The following is a 22,940-nucleotide window of genomic DNA, read 5'->3' as shown; positions in this document are numbered from 1 at the left end:
TGTTTACGTACATACGAGTGGCTGCTTAGTATCGGCTTAGGGATGCTAGTATCACTTAGTGATATTAATATTCGTCACACTACCCTCCACCTAAGTCTGATCGTCCTGATCAGACAAATCTCTCAATCTAACCACTACTAGCCTCTCCAAATGAACCACCCTTCCATTTCGTGGTTTCCCAATGGTTTGTATGCGGTAGATGGTATCACTGATCATCTTCACAACTTTGTACGGGCCTTCCCAACTGCACCAAAATTTGGATGGAACACATTTCCGCCGGTGAAGGTTGTATAGCAGTAGCAAATCTCCGTCCAGGAAACCTTCCGAATTATTATTATTGTCGTACCTGTGTTTCATCCTACTACTCATTATCCAGGGCCGTTCCCTCGCACTCTATTATTTGGTCAATGAACTACTTCGCAGAGCTTGATCTTGACGGATTGACTTTGCATTAGTGATGGACAATGGCGATTTTGAGCTATCAGTGAAAATAGATATGGCTATTTTTGAATCGTGGTTTTTTTATAGCTATAGCGATCGCTTTATTTTAACAAGCGAATCTATACAGAAGATATGATGGGCGATACAGCGATTTTGAGCTATCAGTGCATATGGATATGGCTATTTTTTACAGCTATGGCAATCGCTTTAATTTATCTTTAATAAGCGAATCTGCTATTATTTGTATACTTGGATATAAAAAATGAATGTTTAAGTTTGTTTACCGGAGTAGATTGAATGCTATACATTAATTTAATTTAATATGCAGAATATATGAACCAAAATTGGAATAAAAAGAAAAAAATATGTACCTTTTATTGTAAATTGATGTAATGTGAAACTCAAATTTTCTGAGATCTTATGATACAATATTGTTAACTGGCTGACGACAATATATTCAGACTCGTATTACACTCAATGAGATGAAACTAGCGGAAATAGATGTCTATGCGACTTTGTTTTATAAATTTTGCTAATTGAAAATGCTTTGATTTTTAAATGTAAGATGAATCAACCCGAAATAAATCTGTATATGTAACACCAAAAAAACATGATTTATTTAATATATTATACTACACCGATGTTTTCAGAAATACTCCGTATGAATTTATTCTGAAAGTTGTTTTTGGCTGCATAATATTTGTATAGTAAAGTGAATCAATTTTTAATGAAAAATACAGAGGAAAAATATAGCAAATTCTTCAAACTATTATAAAAATATTCTTTAGCAGAAAATTAGCCACCCACTTCAGTGCCCTAGAAATTAGTCGGAGAATTCAACCATATGACAAAGCTTGAATTGCATTCTCCCAAAAAACTTAAATTTTGAGTTAATCTGTTTCAATAAGACGAGCGATATATGTTTCTATAATTCTTTTATTTTTCCACCAAAAACACAAATTTTATAAAACTGTTAACGGCTACAGCCTAGAAGTATTAACTTATGAATAACACATGCATTAGTTTCGGTAACGTTTTACCAGACGGTGCACCACCTAATTTTTATCGAAATTTATCAAAGGTCGTATCAAAAGACGCGTCTCGACCTCCGTTTTAAGAATCCGAAAGCGAAAATTAAATTTTTATTTCTGTCAAAAGATTTAAACAAAAAATCGGTTCAAATTTCCAAGTGGTTGTTGTTTTTTGCCACATTTGATGTACACACGCACACACACTAATGCAGAAACGAGTTCTGTGCGCATTTTTTTTTTTTTTTTTTGATCCCCAAACCTATGTCGGATCCACCCAGGGTAATTTTTTATAAGCCAGAAAGGTGTTCTATGCAAAAAAAATTGTTGATCGGGCCCCATATTTCGGATCCTCCCGGGGTCGTTTTACGGGATTTTTGTAAATATCTTTTGATTGAAATAAAATTTTTGATTTTCGCTTTCAGATTCACCGTCTTCGGATGCACCGTCTTATGGAATGTTACTTTAGTTTCATACCCGAATCAGTTTTAGCAAGCATAAAGTATGCTATTATTTTTTTGTTTAAGCCAACGTCCCTTCTTATTTCTATACCCTCCTGTGTTTGCGATTATTTTAAATTTTTTTCGTATTCTGTTTCTAGGCGCACAAGTGGACTTTCTCGTATTGATAACCATCTTCATAACGCAATAGCACTTGTGATGGTTCAGTATCTATACTCACTTTCTCTAAATCCTGAAATATTACATCAATATTTTCCTTCCATAATTCCTCCAATTTGTTTATTTGTGCTGCTGATATTTGTCGTGCACGCAACTGCTATTGCTCGGTAGGCACCTTAACCAACCACGGCAAAAACGAATGATCAGTTATAAGTGGCTCCATTGTTCTTGATTCCAATTCATATCTTTCAAAGAGTTTTGCGCTGCACATGGTTCACTAAAATTTCAATTTATTCCTTTAAATAAATACACTTTTTAATATTTACTCCATTTTCAGCTTACCGGCATAACAACACTACAACAGAATCAGCCTGTGCTAGAATGAATCCTAATACAAATACATTACGTACGCCACACGAGTAACATTTTAGTACTGTTTCTCCAAGTGGACCTTCAGAGTGTAGGGTGACTTCCCTATGTTTAGCCCTCACCGAATGATTAACAATTTGGGATCCAGATGTGCTTCCACGCCCATTGCAAAACCATTTTTTGCAATTATTGCACATCACTTCGTCGTCGAAATTGTTGTTGCACAAGTTTGCTTTGTTCCGTTCCCCGTTTCCTTAATTTCTCTGCACAAAAAGCAGCTCTTATTTACCACTATCTGTGACGAGAAATTTTTTTCGTTGTACAGTTCTTAAGACAACTATCCCGATTTTTCGATAATAACTGGCAAACTTTTGTAAAAGTATATTTTTTAAAATTTTTGAGAAAATTATTCCTTTTTGTATCCAATAAACTTTTTTACTCAGTCGGGAAGTAAAGCACACAGATGAGTAGTGATAAACGATATTTCACTATCGATGATTGCATCGCCGCTATCACTATTAGTATTAGAATTTCATGCCGAAGGAAAATCGCCAATCGCTATTGGCGATATTCTGCCAGAGGTGATTGCCATTCAAAAGAATCGAATGAAGGAAAATCGCCAATCACTGATATATTTGGATTGCAATAGCTATAGCTATTAGCGATTTATCAATAGCGGCGATGCAATCACCAATAGCGAAATATCACTACTTTTCATCATCAGTATCGTCTTGACGGTTCACAACAGGGCTTGAAACCGCCCTTGCATTCTTTCTGGGAAATTCTTTCCTTCGTTTTAGTGCGTCCATTTGGGGTTGTCAATGCCAGTGTTTCTCTCGCAGGTATGTATCTTTGATTTTGCTTTATTTGGCCCATTCGTTCCATCAACCTTTGCCCGATCTACTACCTTTGACTTTGGTGGTATTTGTCTAATCGCCTCCACCAGCACTCGCTTACTGCTGAACCCTTTCTTCAAACTGAAGTTGAGTGGTACATCCTGGTTCTTATAGCGCATATTCCTATGCATGTCGATCCTGATGACATGGTCAACTAAGAAGTCCACTCCCAATATGACTTCACCAACAATCTCTGCCACAACGAATTTGTGTAGAACCGTGACCTTTCCAATTAAGACTTCACATATCACTTCGCCCTGGACTCCGTTATACTCGCGAGTAACCGTACGCAACCTTGTTCCAGGTAATGGCTTTACTCTCCTGTTGACTAAATCAGATCGGATTAAGGAATGAGATGCACCCGTATCTACAGTCAGTACACGTTCTTTGCCATCCACATTTCCTTTGACGGTAAGACTGCTCGATTTTCTTCCAATTTGCGAGATAGATATCACAGGACATTCAATAGCTGGGCAAGTTCTCGATCTTTACATCTGACACGCTCTTGCTTATTTCCTCCAGCTTTGCGTTTACGACCAGCCAAGTTGGAACTACCAGGACCGGTGCTGCAATGACGCGCCATGTGACCTGGGTTACCGCTCTTGAAACACGTCATAACTCCGGCATTACCCAATCTGGTCTTTCTACCTCCACACGGCGTGCTTTGAAAGCTGGCTTACACAGAAGCGATGCTGTTTCCTGAATCAGAGCATGTGATACCGTTTCTGCAAATGTTGGCTTTGGGTTTGCGTATGTAGCTCGCTCTGTTTTGACGTCCCGTATGCCATTTATAAAGCTCTGAATCTTTACCCTTTCAGTGTATTCCACGGGTGCGTCCGCGTTTTCCCAATGAGCCAACCTTTCAACATCCGAAGCAAACTCCTGCAATGTCTCATTCGCTTTTTGGTAGCGGTTTTGCAATTCTATATGGTAGATTTGTTTCCTAATATATTTATTTTGTGCCAATTTTTTGTTACAATTGTAATTATTTGGAGCTTTCCGGCCGATAAAATAAAGACCAAACACAAGGTTTCTCTTTTCCTCCTACGCGTTTCGATGAAATTTTTTCATCTTCATCATGGATACTGTATATTTATCATAAATATGACGTAAAACAAAACAAACAACACATTAGTTAGAGTTACACAATTCACATCACTCTGTTATTAACATAATACTTACATTCAATACTTACATTCAAACACATAAATAAACAAAACTTTACATTTAATTTACTGCCTCCATTCATGTTTCCTGCTTCGTCCATTGGCTGACAATGCCGTCATATAAGCGCAGTTTATATAGTTGACGTCTTCTTTAAAATTCATTGCAGTATTGATTTTTTGTTGTATTCGTAGAGCTTCCAGCGTCATTCGTGTTCGTTCTTTCCCCTCAACGTCTAATATTTTCGCGTTTTCGAAGTCGCTGTGTGTCCTTTGTTGGTCAAATGTTCGCATAGTGCTGTTGTTGTTTTTCTATTTTTGGCGTCTAGTCTATGTTCGTTTATTCGTACACTTAGCGATCGCTTCGTCGTTCCAATGTATATTTGATTGCAACTTTCTCCTGCGCTCCCATTACATTTTATTTCTTATACCACATTATGTTGTTGTTGTTTGTCGATTTTGTCGTTTGTTTGTGTAAAGATTGTGTTCAAAGTTCGATTTGGTTTATGCGCAAATTTTATATTGTTTGTTGCGTGTGATGCTATACAATGTTTTGTTGTCCGTTAATCCTGGTATGTAATTGACGCTTGCATACATATATTTGCTTTTCTTTTAAATTTTTTTGTTCTGTGATACTTTGCGCGCAGTTGGTTTGACTAATTGTTGTTGTTATCCATGCGTCTATTAATGAATTGGGGTAGCCATTCTTATATAAAATATTTTTAATTTTTTCTAAAATTTGTGGTCATGAACTCCTGTTCACTTAAATTGTAGATTTTCTTTATAAAGCTTATGGACGTGTTCTTTTTTTGAATCCATGGTTGATTTGAATGGTAGTTCATCATTCTGGATGATGATACGGCTTTAGCATACCAATTAGTTTTTCGGGATTGGTTCGATTTTATAACTTCGATATCTAGGAAGGGCAACTTGTTTTTCTCTTTCTCTACTGTACATTTTATTTTTTAAGTATTTCTTCCACGTCCTTAGTTTTAATTATAGCGAATATATCATCTATATATTTGTTTATGTATTTGATATACATATATGCCCTTTAATTTAAGCTCGGCAATGCTGTCGTCAATTATTTTGTTTCCTGTGTTCGCTTCCGTAACGTCGTTCTACAGCAGCCATCAATGCTTCATTGTTGTTCCGCTCTCCTTCGGGAATCGTCTGTAGGATTTCGGCTGCTGGCCCCTTCAATGCTTCGAATAGGGCTGCAACTTTATCTTCAGCATTCAAGTTGTTCACTGCTACGTTCTTCTCAAACTGTAGCTTAAAGACCTGGAAAGGAACAGAACCGTCAAAGGATGGTGTATTTACCTTTGGATTACTCGCTGAAACTGCTGGGCGATTTATTTGCAACTCCTGTATACGACCTCTTAAAGCTTCTATCTCGGCATCAATTTTGTCCTCGAGCTGTACAATTTTTGTATCCTGTGCTTCCAACTTTTATGTTACCCTTGCTTCCTGTTTGTGCCACCTGCAATGATAAGCGCTCCTCTTGTGCTTCCATCTTAGATGTAATCTGTGTCGATATTTCTGAAATACGCGTTTCTTGTGCTTCAATCTTCGATGTTATGCGTGTCTCCTGTGATTCCAGTTGAGATGCCATTGCCGACGTTTGTGCAGATATTGCAGCCAATTTCATGTTCAAGTCTGTGATGTTTCGTTTTTCTCCTCCAATTTTGTTGTTGTCTCGTCGCTAACAAGATGAAATACATACCCTTCCACGTTAAATCCTTCTGATTCCTGGTGCCTGAAGTTCGAGTTTATTGCCGTTTCTATTCAGTCCACGGCTCTCCATACTTTCCAGCGGAGACCGCAACTCTAGCAAGAGAACGTGACCTTATAAGAAGGCACGACCGTGGGAACCCCCAAATAAGGGACATAAACCACCGCATCAGAGTGTTTGTGGATGAACACAAGCGGGCGAAATGGGAGGAGCACTTAAAGAACTGTAACTTCTCTGCGGGGTGGGTAAGCTATGGTCAACCGTAAAGTCCCTATCGAACCCGATTAAGCACAACGACAAAACATCCATCGCCTTTGGCGATAAAGTGCTTTCGGGTGCGAAAAAATGCGCGAGCGCTTTCTGCCGACAATATGTAACGCATTCTACGGTTGACAAAGCTAGACGGCGGGCCAACAGACGCGCACACAAGCATAAACACATCGTGTCCCCTTTTACCATCATCGCAAAAGGGGTTAAAGATGCCATCGTTCATGCTAAACCATCTAAAGCAGTAGTCCCAGACGGCATAGCCATGCCGCTGCTTAAAAAACTTGGCAAAGAGGGATCTAAATATCTAGCGCATGTCTTCACCCTGTCCTTGTCCACGTTTGTCATCTGCAAAAAATGGAAAATTGCCTGGGTGGTACCGTTACAAAGCCTGGGAAACCAGCCAAAATCGGAGAACTTTTTCGTCCAATATCTCTCCTATCGCCAGTAGCCAAAACACTTGAAACCATTCTGCTTCCCTATTTCACTGCAAACTGTGTCTTGCAAATCATCAGCATGTCTTTCTAAAACTACATAGCACTACCACTGCGCTAAACGCCATTAACTCTTAGCGCTAGATTTATCAAAAGCTTTTGATGCAGTCAGTCACGGCACGTTAGTGCAAGACTTGGAAGGGTCCTCCATTCCCCCAAGTCTTAAAAGGTGGACCGAAAAGTATCAGCGCAATTTAGGAAAGTAACATCTAAACCCAGAACAAATAAAGAAGGGGTACCGATTTTGTTAATTTCTATATATCGAAGCTCCCTTCCCACCAGGAGTCATCATTGTATCCTACGCTGATGACTGCACGATAATGGGCACAGGTCCCGATCCACCCATCGATGAGCTACATATGAAATAAAATAAACAGTTATCTCTCCAATTTTTCCGCCTCGCGAAACCTGACATGGACATGGCAAATGTCGGCCATATTGGACGTCCACGTCGATGGCATTACGCTACTGACTGTCTTAAACTCAAAAATCCTGGGTGTGACGTTCGATCAGGATGTACTTTTTGGCAAGCATGCAACCGCAATTGTACTTAACTCTTACTCCCTATTAGGGAGAGAAATGAATTCTTTTGAATACCCAAAAATCTGGGCATCCCAACAGACATCTGATTGAAGGGGCTCCACCTCCCAGGGTCTTAAGAAGTCATCTCCGCAAGCATTATGAGCAAATACGACACCTGAGAACACAGCCGTATGAAGAAAAAAACACACAAACGGGTCCTCAGTGAAATCCAAAAAAAGGTGTCGGACCTCTATGCCAGGAATTGCACGGCGCACCCCGTTCTTAAAGATAAATGCCCTGAACTCGCAGAAAAGAAAAGCACTCTCCCTAGGGAGACGCGCATCACTCTATCTCAACTTCGATCTGGATACTGTAACAGGTTCAACTCTCTCAACCCCGATATACATAATATATGTCCTGCTTACAACTTGTCCCCACATGACACTAACCATATATTTAATTGCAATATGGAGCCAACGCCTTTGAAACCCTTCTCACTGGGTCCACCCATGTTGAAAGTGCAAGTTTCCCTCGACTCCCGTTAGAGGACAATGATAAAAATTTGTGAGTGGTAGAAACTGTTGGATGGGGCGAAGCACTTCTACAACAACAACACAATAAACAGCTGTTGGCTTTGGTGGTTCCACCTTGGAGAATATTTTTTTTCAACTCCATCTCAACTCGTTATCCAATGTTGGAACTATACATTTCTCAAATTCTCTCAAAGGTTGGAGAATAGTTCGAAAAAGACGTTGGAGATCAACTCGAGAACTATACATTTTACAAACTTTTCAAAGGTTGGATAGTGATTGGAAAACTATGTTGGATATCAACTTGGGAACTATCAAGTTTAAGAATAATTAAAAAATAATGTTGGATAGCAACTCTACAACTAGATATATATTTCTGTAAAGCTGGAGAAATATATTTTCCATGTTTCTTGGGTAAACAAAATCCAGTTGTTGCCATATCTACAAATTATCTAGACGATAATAAATCAATGTTGCCATACAAAAAACTACCCCAAAGGCGGCCTTATATCACATTTACACAGTCGAAATGCGACACATTTTTTTTACAAATCGCATTTCATCGTATTCGGCCTGCAAATGCAATCCACACAACCGATACCAAGGTGAATTCAGTAGATTCGCCTTGGCCGATAAACACACGCCTTTGACCATTATGAATTCATACAAGTGAAAAATCTTTCTATTCCTCCATTGCCATACCTACCTGTCAAATAATAGCTGACAGGAAGAACGGCTGTCGCGAATGGCCAGAGAATGGAAGAAAGGTTTGTTTTTTGCTCACGCTTATTAAATTGAAGTGCCATGAATTGCCCATTTGTGTTTCAAATCAGCTTTTCTTTTAAATGTGTATACAGAAAATCAGACTACATATTTATATTCATTTCTAAAATCTAGTTAATAGATTAAATTTCAGCAGCCAGTTAAGCAAACATTTTAAAATATGTACATAAATAATGCAGCATATCCGTCGTCTGTTTGAAAAACACTAATGTGCAAGTGGTTTAAGTAATCGAACAGCGATTTTACAGGTGATCCAGGCTGTTTACTATTGTGAACGTTTTTTTTTTTTAACATTCGCCAAATGTATGAATTCACAATGGTCTAGAAATAAGCTGTAATAATTAATTTTGCTCAAAGTGGATAACTTTTAGAACTGCCGCATTGTATTTGAAAATTTTGAAAACCATATGTATTAAAATAATTGATTATGTATTATGTGTTAAAATATTTATCACTTACTATTTGAAAAAACCCAAGGAATTAGATTATGATGGTAAAAATAAAATAAAAATGTATTGTGTCTGAGAGTTCGCGAAGCTATCGACTTTTACAAAACATGAAAAAGCCACGTACTATCCAAAAAATCTCCAGTTTTTTACGTAGAACTGCGAAAACGATTTTCACTCCAACAATAAAGATCTTCTTTCGCGCTAAAATTCTACCATATAATGTTTCTTAATCAGACCAAGATTATGGGCTATTTCTAAACCCATGTGAGAAATAAAGCACAATTCAGCATCGCATCGGGATTTGGTGCAAAATACATCAATTAATAAGAATTATTTGATTTTAGGCGGCCACCGTGGTGTGATGGTAGCGTGCTCCGCCTATCACACCGTATGCCCTGGGTTCGCACCCCGGGCAAACCAACATCAAAATTTTAGAAATAAGGTTTTTCAATTAGAAGAAAATTTTTCTAAGCGGGGTCGCCCCTCGGCATTGTTTGGCAAGCGCTCCGGGTTTATTTCTGCCATGAAAATCTCTCAGTGAAAACTCATCTGCCTTGCAGATGCCGTTCGGAGTCGGCATAAAACATGTAGGTCCCGTCCGGCCAATTTCTAGGGAAAATCAAGAGGAGCACGACGCAAATTGGAAGAGAAGCTCGGCCTTAGATCTCTTCGGAGGTTATCGCGCCTTACATTCATTTATTTATTTTTTTTATTTGGTTTTAGGTAGTGAAGCTCAATCAATAGCAAATTTGGTAAAGTTATACAGCTTCATTTCGTATATCGTCCCTGTACAGCACATGTAACACTATAGTCATCAAGAGAAATTACTTTGAAGTCTAACTATTTAATTTCGATGTATTACGGCCCCCTAAGTACAAAAACACCCAAAATTTTAAATTCTATGGATACGATTTTTTTTTTCTTTTTCTAAAATCACGAATTTTCACGGAGGTCTTTCCATTTATTTTATCATATCTTGGAAATTACTTATCTAAATTCGTTGAGAGAAACACCAATGGATTCACCGCAAAATTTCTTCAAGTCTGATAAGAAAATTTTTTTATATGATCGACGGTTGTGGAGTTATTCACATAAAAATGTAAAAAAAAAATTTTTTTTTGCAAAATCGAACATTTTTTTATTTTTCAAAAATTCATAAAAAATCGAAGGTTTTAAAAACTTACCATTTTTATTTCACGGCCTTAAAACTGTAAACATTATAAATAATTGAAACCTTATTTCGTGAAAATACATGAATAAATGTTGGTTTTATTGACAATAAAGTGAAAATACCCAATTTAACGAAAATTTTGCATATCGAGCCTATTATTGTTTTTGACAAACAAATTATTTAGGCATGACATTTTGCGAAACTTTGTCCTTTTAAAGCTTACTACGGGCATCGCCAGAAATGAGAAAACTCCATAATGACACGGAAGAAATTTTTCCCCGTCAATTTTTCTTAAGGCAAAACGCAGATCATAAAAAAAAATGCCTCATACTGTATGGAAAATTTAAGTTGCCAACGCGGGGTTTCGTAAGAAAGAAGTATGGTCATATATATTTGTTATCAAATATATACAACTTTTTCCTTGAGGCATTTCTTGCGATGTTTTAGAATGCTTAAATCATAAAAACAAAAAAATCAAATTATCACTCCGTCATAGAAACTGTTATACCTACCTATTGAACATCCCAGCCTGCGCAGGCCATTTCCCATAGCATATGAAGTTTTTTTGAAAACCCCTTTTTTTCAAACCCTTTCGCAGGTAGTGGTTAAAAAATTTACAGACTCATTAGATGCCTGCCCTGTATGGAATATTGTCGCCGATTGTGACAAACTTAACGAAAAACAAGTAAGGAACGCTAAATTCGGATGTAACCGAACATTACATACTCAGCTGAGAGCTATGGATAAGGAAAATCAACACGTAGGAAAATGAACCTAGGGTAACCCTGGAATGTGTTTGTATGACATGTGTATCAAATTGAAGGTATTAAAGAGCACTTTAAGAGGGAGTGGGCCATAGTTCTATAGGTGGACGCCATTTAGGGATATCGCCATAAAGGTGGACCAGTGATGAATCTAGAATTTGTTTGTACGATATGGGTATCAAATGAAAGATGTTAATGAGAATTTTAAAAGGCGTGGACTTAGTTCTATATGTGGACGCCTCTTCGAGATATTGCCATAAAGGTGGACCAGGGGTGACTATAGAATTTGTTTGTACGATATGGGTATCAAATGAAAGGCGTTAATGAGTATTTTAAAAGGGAGTGGGCCTTAGTTCTATAGGTGGACGCCATTTCGAGATATCGCCATAAAGGTGGACCAGGAGTGACTCTAGAATGCGTTTGTACAATACTGGTATCAAACGAAAGGTGTTAATGAGTATTTTAAAAGGGAGTGGGCCTTAGTTCTATAGGTGGACGCCTTTTCGAGATATCGCCATAAATTTGGACCAGGGGTGACTCTAGAATGCGTTTATACAATATTGGTATCAAACGAAAGGTGTTAATGAGTATTTTAAAAAGGAATGGGCCTTAGTTCTATGGGTGGACGCCTTTTCGAGATATCGCCATAAAGGTGGACCAGGGGTGACTCTAGAATTTGTTTGTACGATATGGGTATCAAATGAAAGGTGTTAATGAGTATTTTTAAAGGCATTGGGCCTTAGTTCTATAGGTGGACGCCTTTACGAGATATCGCCATAAAGGTGGACCAGGGGTGACTCTAGAATTTGTTTGTACGATATGGGTATCAAATGAAAGGTCTTAATGAGTATTTTTAAAGGGATTGGGCCTTAGTTCTATAGGTGGACGCCTTTACGAGATATCGCCATAAACGTGGACCAGGGCTGACTCTAGAATTTGTTTGTACAATATGGGTATCAAATGAAAGGTGTTTATGAGCATTTTAAAAGGGAGTGGGCGTTAGTTCTATGGGTGGACGCCTTTTCGAGATATAGCCATAAAGGTGGACCAGGCGTAACTCTAGAATTTGTTTGTACGATATGGGTATCAAATGAAAGGTGTTAATGAGTATTTCAAAAGCGCGTGGGCCTTAATTCTATAGGTGGACGCCTTTTCGAGATATCGCCATAAAGGTGGACCAGGGGTGACTCTAGAATTTGTTTATACGATATGGGTATCAAATGAAAGGTTTTAATGAGTATTTTAAAAGTGCGTGGGCCTTAGTTCTATAGGTGCACGCCTTTTCGAGATATCGCCATAAAGGTGGACCAGGGGTGACTCTAGAATTTGTTTATACGATATGGGTATCAAATGAAAGGTTTTAATGAGTATTTTAAAAGTGCGTGGACTTAGTTCTATATGTGGACGCCTCTTCGAGATATTGCCATAAAGGTGGAGCAGGGGTGACTATAGAATTTGTTTGTACGATATGGGTATCAAATGAAAGGCGTTAATGAGTATTTTAAAAGGGAGTGGGCCTTAGTTCTATAGGTGGACGCCATTTCGAGATATCGCCATAAAGGTGGACCAGGAGTGACTCTAGAATGCGTTTGTACAATACTGGTATCAAACGAAAGGTGTTAATGAGTATTTTAAAAGGGAGTGGGCCTTAGTTCTATAGGTGGACGCCTTTTCGAGATATCGCCATAAATTTGGACCAGGGGTGACTCTAGAATGCGTTTATACAATATTGGTATCAAACGAAAGGTGTTAATGAGTATTTTAAAAAGGAGTGGGCCTTAGTTCTATGGGTGGACGCCTTTTCGAGATATCGCCATAAAGGTGGACCAGGGCTGACTCTAGAATTTGTTTGTACGATATGGGTATCAAATGAAAGGTGTTAATGAGTATTTTTAAAGGCATTGGGCCTTAGTTCTATAGGTGGACGCCTTTACGAGATATCGCCATAAAGGTGGACCAGGGGTGACTCTAGAATTTGTTTGTACGATATGGGTATCAAATGAAAGGTCTTAATGAGTATTTTTAAAGGGATTGGGCCTTAGTTCTATAGGTGGACGCCTTTACGAGATATCGCCATAAACGTGGACCAGGGCTGACTCTAGAATTTGTTTGTACAATATGGGTATCAAATGAAAGGTGTTTATGAGCATTTTAAAAGGGAGTGGGCGTTAGTACTATGGGTGGACGCCTTTTCGAGATATAGCCATAAAGGTGGACCAGGGCTGACTCTAGAATTTGTTTGTACAATATGGGTATCAAATGAAAGGTGTTTATGAGCATTTTAAAAAGGAGTGGGCCTTAGTTCTATGGGTGGACGCCTTTTCGAGATATCGCCATAAAGGTGGACCAGGCGTAACTCTAGAATTTGTTTGTACGATATGGGTATCAAATGAAAGGTGTTAATGAGTATTTCAAAAGCGCGTGGGCCTTAATTCTATAGGTGGACGCCTTTTCGAGATATCGCCATAAAGGTGGACCAGGGGTGACTCTAGAATTTGTTTATACGATATGGGTATCAAATGAAAGGTTTTAATGAGTATTTTAAAAGTGCGTGGGCCTTAGTTCTATAGGTGCACGCCTTTTCGAGATATCGCCATAAAGGTGGACCAGGGGTGACTCTAGAATGCGTTTGTACAATATTGGTATCAAACGAAAGGTGTTAATGAGTATTTTAAAAGGGAGTGGGCCTTAGTTCTATAGGTGCACGCCTTTACGAGATATCGCCATAGAGGTGGACCAGGGGTGACTCTAGAATGCGTTCGTACAATATTGGTATCAAACGAAAGGTGTTAATGAGTATTTTTAAAGGCATTGGGCCTTAGTTCTATAGGTGGACGCCTTTACGAGATATCGCCATAAAGGTGGACCAGGGGTGACTCTAGAATTTGTTTGTACGATATGGGTATCAAATGAAAGGTCTTAATGAGTATTTTAAAAGGGAGTGGGCCTTAGTTCTATAGGTGCACGCCTTTTCGAGATATCGCCATAGAGGTGGACCAGGGGTGACTCTAGAATGCGTTTGTACAATATTGGTATCAAACGAAAGGTGTTAATGAGTATTTTAAAAGGGAGTGGGCGTTAGTTCTATGGGTGGACGCCTTTTCGAGATATAGCCATAAAGGTGGACCAGGCGTAACTCTAGAATTTGTTTGTACGATATGGGTATCAAATGAAAGGTGTTAATGAGTATTTCAAAAGCGCGTGGGCCTTAATTCTATAGGTGGACGCCTTTTCGAGATATCGCCATAAAGGTGGACCAGGGGTGACTCTAGAATTTGTTTATACGATATGGGTATCAAATGAAAGGTTTTAATGAGTATTTTAAAAGTGCGTGGGCCTTAGTTCTATAGGTGCACGCCTTTTCGAGATATCGCCATAAAGGTGGACCAGGGGTGACTCTAGAATGCGTTTGTACAATATTGGTATCAAACGAAAGGTGTTAATGAGTATTTTAAAAGGGAGTGGGCCTTAGTTCTATGGGTGGACGCCTTTTCGAGATATCGCTATAAAGGTGGACCAGGCGTAACTCTAGAATTTGTTTGTACAATATGGGTATCAAATGAAAGGTGTTAATGAGTATTTCAAAAGCGCGTGGGCCTTAGTTCTATAGGTGGACGCCTTTTCGAGATATCGCCATAAAGGTGGAGCAGGGGTGACTCTAGAATTTGTTTGTACGATATGGGTATCAAATGAAAGGTGTTTATGTGCATTTTAAAAGGGCGTGGGCCTTAGTTCTACAGGTGGACGCCTTTTCGAGATATCGCTATAAAGGTGGACCAGGGCTGACTCTAGAATTTGTATGTACGATATGGGTATCAAATGAAAGGTGTTAATGAGTATTTTAAAAGGGTGTTGGGCTTCGCTATATAGGTGGACGTCTTTTCGAGATATCGCCATAAAGGTGGACCAGGGGTGACTCTAGAATGCGTTTGTACAATATTGGTATCAAACGAAAGGTGTTAATGAATATTTTAAAAGGGAGTGGGCCTTAGTTTTATGGGTTTACGCCTTTTCGAGATATCGCCATAAAGGTGGACCAGGCGTAACTCTAGAATTTGTTTGTACGATATGGGTATCAAATCAAAGGTGTTAATGAGTATTTCAAAAGCGCGTGGGCCTTAGTTCTATAGGTGGACGCCTTTTCGAGATATCGCCATGAAGGTGGACCAGGGGTGACTCTAGAGGTGGACGTCTTTTCGAGATATCGCCATAAAGGTGGACCAGGGGTGACTCTAGAATTTGTTTGTACGATGTGGGTATCAAATGAAAAGTGTTAATGAGTTTTTTAAAAGGGCGTGGGCCTTAGTTCTATAGGTGGACGCCTTTTCGAGATATCGCCATTAAGGTGGACCTGGGGTGACTCTAGAATGCGTTTGTACGATATGGGTATCAAATGAAAGATGTTAATGAGTATTTTAAAAGGGAGTGGGCCTTAGTTCTATAGGTGGACGCCTTTTCGAGATATCGCCATAAAGGTGGACCAGGGGGGAATCTAGAATTTGTTTATACGATATGGGTATCAAATGAAAGGTTTTAATGAGTATTTTAAAAGGGAGTGGGCCTTACTTTTGTGGTTCTTAGCTCGCCATAAAGGTGGACCAGGGGTGACTCTAGAATGCGTTTGTACAATATTGGTATCAAACGAAAGGTGTTAATATGAGTATTTTAAAAGGGAGTGGGCCTTAGTTCTATGGGTGGACGCCTTTTCGAGATATCGCCATTAAGGTGGCCAGGGGTGACCCTAGAATTTGTTTGTACGATATGGGTATCAAATGAAAGGTCTTAATGAGTATTTTAAAAGGGAGTGGACCTTAGTTCTATAGGTGGACGCCTTTTCGAGATATCGCCATAAAGGTGGACCAGGGGTGACTCTAGAATTTGTTTGTACGATATGGGTATCAAAAAAGGTGTTAATGAGTATTTTAAAAGGGAGTGGGCCTTAGTTCTATAGGTGGACGCCTTTTCGAGATATCGTTATAAAGGTGGACCAGGGTTGACTCTAGAATGCGTTTGTACAATATGGGTATCAAACGAAAGGTGATAATGAGTATTTTAAAAGGGAGTGTTCCTTAGTTCTATAGGTGGACGCCTTTTCCAGATATCGCCATAAAGGTGGACCAGGGGTGACTCTAGAATTTGTTTGTACGATATGGGTATCAAATAAAAGGTGATAATGAGTATTTTTAAAGTGAGTGGACCTTACTTCTGAGGGTTTTAGAAGGGAGTGGCACTTAGTTGTATATGTGAGGGTGTTTTCGAGATATCGACCAAAATGTGGACCAAGGTGACCCAGAACATCATCTGTCGGGTACCGCTAATTTATTTATATATGTAATACCACGAACAGTATTCCTGCCATAATTCCAAGCGCTTTTGATTTCGCCCTGCAGAACTTTTTCATTTTCTTCTACTTAATATGGTTGGTGTCACACCCATTTTACAAAGTTTTTTTCTAAAGTTATATTTTGCGCCAATAAACCAATCCAATTACCATGTTTCATCCCTTTTTTCGTATTTGGTATAGAATTATGGCATTTTTTTAATTTTTCGAAATCGAAAAAGTGGGCGTGGTCATAGTCGGATTTCGGCCATTTTCTACACCAATACAAAGTGAGTTCAGATAATTACGTGAACTGAGTTTAGTAAAGATATATCGATTTTTGCTCAAGTTATCGTGTCAACGGCCGAGCGGAAGGACAGATGGTCGACTGTGTATAAAAACTGGGCGTGGCTTCAACCGATTCCGCCCTTTTTCACAGAAAACAGTTATCGTCCTAGAATCTAAGCCCCTACCTAATTTCACAAGGATTGGTAAATTTTTGTTCGACTTATGGCATTAAAAGTATTCTAGACAAATTAAATGAGAAAGGGCGGAGCCACGCCCATTTTGAAATTTTCTTTTATTTTTGTATTTTGTTGCACCATGTCATTACTGGAGTTGAATGTTGACATAGTTTACTTATATACTGTAAAGATATAAAATTTTTTGTTAAAATTTGACTTAAAAAAATTTTTTTTTAAAGTGGCCGTGGTCGTTCTCCGATTGCACTAATTTTTATTAAGCATACATATAGTAATAGGAGTAACGTTCCTGTCAAATTTCATCAGGATATCTTCAACGACTGCCAAATTACAGCTTGAAAAACTTTTAAATTACCTTCTTTTAAAAGTGGGCGGTGCCACGCCCATTGTCCAAAAATTTACTAATTTTCTATTCTGCGGCATAATTTCAACTCACCTACCAAGTTTCATCGCTTTATCCGTCTTTGGTAATGAATTATCGCACTTTTTGTGTTTTTCGAAATTTTCGATATCGAAAAAGTGGGCGTGGTTATAGTCCGATTTCGTTCATTTTAAATTGCGATCTGAGATGAGTGCCCAGGAACCTACATACCAAATTTCATCAAGATGCCTCAAAATTTACTCAAGTTATCGTGTTAGCGGACGGACGGACGGACATGGCTCAATCAAATTTTTTTTCGATAGTGATGATTTTGATATATGGAAGTCTATATCTATCTCAATTCCTTTATACCTGTACAACCAACCGTTATCAAATCAAAGTTATTATACTCTGTGAGCTCTGCTCAACTGAGTAAAAAAAAGATACATACTTTTGAAAATCGAAGTGGCCTGCGACTATTTAAAGTAATTCATTTAGTTCATTCAATGTTATTTGACTAGCATTCCTGATCGCGAAAAGTCAAGTTGTCAACAACAGTAAAAAACTATTAATTGGTTAGTGGATTTTAAAAAAAGGAATAATAACAGTAGAAAATTTGTCTGCAAAAATGATCCGAATATATTTTGTTATGTATGTGGTCTTTACACTACAAAATTCATATAAGGATTATTTTAAAATAGATGTTGAGAATTTGAGCCAATATTGGACGCCAAATTCAAATTGTGATAGCTGTAAATATATTTTAAAATATGATGCTCTAATAAAAAAGGAGAATGTGATTTTTCCGCCATTACACATCAAGCTTGGATTAGTCTAGAATTTTGTTAAGGCGCTAAACAAAAATGAAAAAGCATTCGATTATATTCAAACAATATTTCCAAAATTATCCGCTTCAAAAATTTCTGAAGGTGTTTTCGATGGTCCACAAATCCGAAAACTACTACAGAGCTCAACATTCGGGACGTTACTATCACCCGATGAAAAGGCTGCTTGGAACTCATTTAGGCTGATTGTTATTTATTTATATATGTAATACCACGAACAGTATTCCTGCCAAGATTACAAGGGCTTTTGATTTCGCCCTGCAAAACTTTTTTATTTTCTTCCACTTAATATGGTAGGTGTCACACCCATTTTACAAAGTTTTTTCTAAAGTTATATTTTGCGTCAATAAACCAATCCAATTACCATGTTTCATCTCTTTGTTCATATTTGGTACAGAATTATGGCAATTTTTAAATTTTTCGTAATTTTCGATATCGCAAAAGTGGGCGTGGTCATAGTTGGATTTCGGCCATATTTTATATCAAGATAAAGTGACTTCAGATAAGTACGTGAACTAAGTTTTGTAAAGATATATCGATTTTTGCTCAAGCTATCGTGTTAACGGCCGAGCGGAAGAACATACGGCCGACTGTGTATAAAAACTGGGCGTGGCTTCAACCGATTTCGCCCTTTTTCACAGAAAACAGTTATCGTCATAGAATCTATGCACCTACCAAATTTCACAAGGATTGGCAAATTTTTGTTCGACTTATGGCATTAAAAGTATTCTAGACAAATTAAATGAAAAAGGGCGGAGCAACGCCCATTTTTTAATTTTCTTTTATGTTTGTGTTTTGTTGCACCATATCATTACTGGAGTTGAATGTTGACATAATTTACTTATATACTGTAAAGATATTAAATTTTTTGTTAAAATTTTACTTAAAGAAAAAAAATGTTTAAAGTTGACGTGTTCGTCATCCGATTTCGCTAATTTTTGTTTGGCACCCATATAGTAATAGGAGTAACGTTCCTGCCAAATTTCATCATGATATCTTCAACGACTGCCAAATTACAGCTTGCTGAACTTTTAAATTACCTTCTTTTAAAAGTGGCCGGCGCCACGCCCATAGTCCAAAATTTTACTAATTTTATATTCTACGTCATAAGATCAACCCCCCTACCAAGTTTCATTGCTTTATTCCTCTTTGGTAATGAATTATCACACTTTTTGTGTTTTTCGAAATTTTCGATATCGAAAAAGTGGGCGTGGTTATAGTCCGATTTCGTTCATTTTAAATAGCGATCTGAGATGAGTGCCCAGGAACCTACATACCATCATCAAGATACCTCCAAGTTTACTCAAGTTATCGTGTTTACGGACGGACGGACAGACGGACGGACGGACGGACATGGCTAAATAAATTGCTTTTTTCGCCCAGATCATTTTGATATATAGAAGTCTATATCTAGATTAGTTTATGCCGTTACGGATTACCGTTATGCGAACAAAGTTAATATACTCTGTGAGCTCTGCTCAACTGAGTATAAAAAATAGTGGTGATCCAGGGTAATGCAAAAAGTTTAATTTCGTAATCGGACAAGTTATTCTTAATGCAGCTGTATCACTTTACCAAATTTGATATAGTTATGCCATTTTTAACCGATTTGTTAATTCAACAAATATGATCTGGAATTGATTAAGCTTTAATAGTACATCAGAATTTTTTATGGCGGGATGTTAAGGCGAAAGGGTTAAAAACTGATTTCGCAATTCCATATAACAGCTGAAGATTTTTTGAATAGTACTAAAATGGCGTTTTTTGCTTTTTGTAAGTCGATAGCCCCGCAAAATCTCAGGCACACTAGAAAGTGTGTATGTAAAGCAATTTGAAAAGAACGAATTTAAATGTATTTTCTTTTTTTTTTCAATTTCAACAGGTGTGGAGTTACACAAAGATTCAAAGTTCTATCAATCATGGGAAGATTTCAAAAACAACAACGCTTATGTAAACAAAGTACTTGACTGGAAGCTTAAATACGACGAGTCAGAAAATCCTGTAATACGCGCTTCCCGACTACTGACTGATAAAGTTTCGGACGTTATGGGTGGCCTTTTTTCCAAGACAGAACTGTCTGAAACTCTAACAGAACTCTGTAGAATTGATCCGAATTTCGATCAGAAACAATTCTTGCGTGACTGTGAAACTGACATTATACCAAATATTTTAGAAGCAATGGTTCGAGGAAATTTAGAAATCCTAAAGGATTGGTGCTTTGAAAGCACTTATAATATCATAGCTACTCCTATCAGCCAAGCCATTAAAAGTGGTATGTACTTGGATTCTAAGATCCTTGATATTGAAAATATAGACCTAGCAATGGGAAAAGTCATGGACCAAGGACCTGTGCTGATAGTCACATTTCAGGCACAGCAAATAATGTGCGTGCGTGACCGTAGCCATCACGTGGTCGAAGGTGACCCTGACAAAGTGATGCGCGTGAATTATGTATGGGTTCTTTGTCGTGATCCAAATGAATTAAATTCAAAAGCTGCGTGGAGACTCATGGAACTCTCCGCCAATAGCCAAGAGCAATTTGTTTAGTTAGCTGTTTCTTGTTAATTAGTTTTTAATTAGATATCGTTTAGTGTTCCCAAGTTTTAATATCAACATGTTGCAGACTAATCCTGGAGGAAATTTTTCCAGCAGGAATTTGCAATCAGGAAGTCAGCGGAATGTGATTCAGGTTTGATTATTTTATTTACAAATATATATGTAGGTATATATGTATATATATATATTTACGATTTAACAAAAGAGTCAGTACATATTTCAATCAAACTTGCAAGACTGCTGGTTTCGCGTTCGCGTAACAATTTTCAATTATGTCTCATGAGGGATAATACGAAAGCATTCAGAGAAAATTTACTGCTGGGTTTTAATATGTTATAGCAAAAAAGATGCATTTTTATTGCCCCTCATGTTTTCGCGTTCGATTGCAATATAAAGGCAAAACCTCAAACCAAATGTACACATGTTCGTTCCGTAAAAAGGTGCATTTCAAAAACGCAGAAAAGTCATTTTCTGCCCTGTTAAGCTTCGACAGAATGAATTATTGCCCTAGAAATCGGTGGACGTTAATTTTATTTGACGAGTTATATTGACTACGGCAAATAAGAGAATTGTTTTGTGTTCGTTTCATAGAAAAAGTGCATACAGGGCAGACACTTTTACATAAGACGGCCTTTTGAATAAATTTTGATACTATACAATTCGTGCTGGATTTCTGGCCGAATAAATCTTATGTGAACCATTTATTGAATGAATTAATGTGATTTTTTCATTGGCGGAAAGCTTTCATTAAAGGACGTTGCTGTTTAGATAACGTATATTTGAAAAAAGTATTTCGCGAATGCAAATTGCTGACACACTTTAAACTTCTGCTACTGTTGGTATTTTGAGGATATAAAATTAAGTCGACAAATAAATCAAGCGTTGTACATAACTAATTTAAAAAATTAAAGAACTGCATTGACTATATTTTTAAAACTAGTAGTTTCTTAATATTTTAAGCTAAGAACTTTGTTCGGCCGCCGTGGTATGGTGGTAGCGTGCTCCGCCTACCGCACCGAGGATCCTGGGTTCACACCACGGGAAAGCAATATCAAAAATTTAGAAACAAATTTATTCAATCAGAAGAAAGTTTATCTAAGCGGGGTCGCCCCTCGGCAATGATTTGGCAAGCACTCGAGAGTGTATTTTTGCCATGAAACATGTAGGTCCCGTCCCTCTAAATTGTAGAAAAAAATTAAAAGGAGCACGATGCAAATTGGAAGAGAAGCTTGTCCTAAAATCTCTTCGGAGGTTAACGCGCCTTAAATTTATTTATTTTTAAGAACTTTGTTCCAATCCAAGCATTCCCAATATGGAAGCAGAAAGCGGTGCTTTTACATATATAAAGATAGAAAGCTGTGACCAGCTCATAGCCAAAAACCAACAAAGCCTGCTCTCTGTGATGAGGCTTGATCTTCGCTTCCCAAGGCAGTCAGCTCTATGTACCGGAGCGACTCTGGATTTTTCCCGACCAAGGACTGTCATTTCAGTGTAACCCCATTTAATTTGTTGTGTCCCTCCCACAAATTGTCATCCTCTCAGCAGCTCCTTGCAGCGGGACTGCGCCATACTCTCCTGCTCCGGGAAGGTATTGAACCCCATCCGGGTCCGTCACCTGACCCCGGACTGAAGTAATGGTTTTGCTGTGTTTGCCGGAAAATAATCTTTTTAGGGCGGTTATACTCTTGTCAGGGAGTCACGTGCAAGGGATGGTTGTATCGGACAGGTTGTTCTGGGCTAGATCCCAAAACCAGACGTCCTCGTAACTTTTACAAAGCTTTTGTGGCGTTTGCCGGAAAATAATCTTTTTAGGGCGGTCATACTCTTGTCAGTGTGTCACGTGCAAGGGATGGTTGTATCGGACAGGTTGTTCTGGGCTATATCCCAAAACCAGACGTCCTCGTAACTTTTACAAAGCTTTTGTGGCTCCTTGCTGTTCACGCCCAAGGGCGTCCCGTAGTCTGCGACAGACTCTTAGTCCCTACAACCTTTTGCACCGTTTGCCAGCACAGAATATATATGTTCGCGACAATCGCTCAATGCAGCTCCTGCCTTGGGCGGTGCCACTATCCTAGATGTTCTGGTCTCCGCGACGGAATCCCCCGACGGGCTTCATTGCGTCATGTTGCCAGGCCGCAAACCCA

General features: G+C 38.3%; 1 protein-coding gene across 2 annotated transcripts in view; it reads left to right on the top strand.

Moving 5' to 3' along the window:
* LOC137238566 (mitochondrial import inner membrane translocase subunit TIM44) overlaps positions 1-21,732 on the top strand; it is a 42,346-nt gene extending 20,614 nt beyond the window's left edge. For both annotated transcript variants that reach the window (XM_067763733.1, XM_067763732.1), the window contains exon 4: positions 20,123-21,732. In XM_067763733.1, coding sequence (XP_067619834.1) covers positions 20,123-20,787 — 665 coding nt within the window. In that variant the 3' untranslated portion in view covers positions 20,788-21,732. The remainder of the gene's footprint in view (positions 1-20,122) is intronic.
* Positions 21,733-22,940: the final 1,208 nt, after the last annotated feature.

Source organism: Eurosta solidaginis, chromosome 1 (genome assembly GCF_040869045.1).
Source record: "Eurosta solidaginis isolate ZX-2024a chromosome 1, ASM4086904v1, whole genome shotgun sequence".
Lineage (NCBI taxonomy): Eukaryota > Metazoa > Arthropoda > Insecta > Diptera > Tephritidae > Eurosta > Eurosta solidaginis.
The sequence above is the reverse complement of the archived record's forward strand: the minus strand, read 5'-3'. Positions and strand labels throughout refer to the sequence as shown.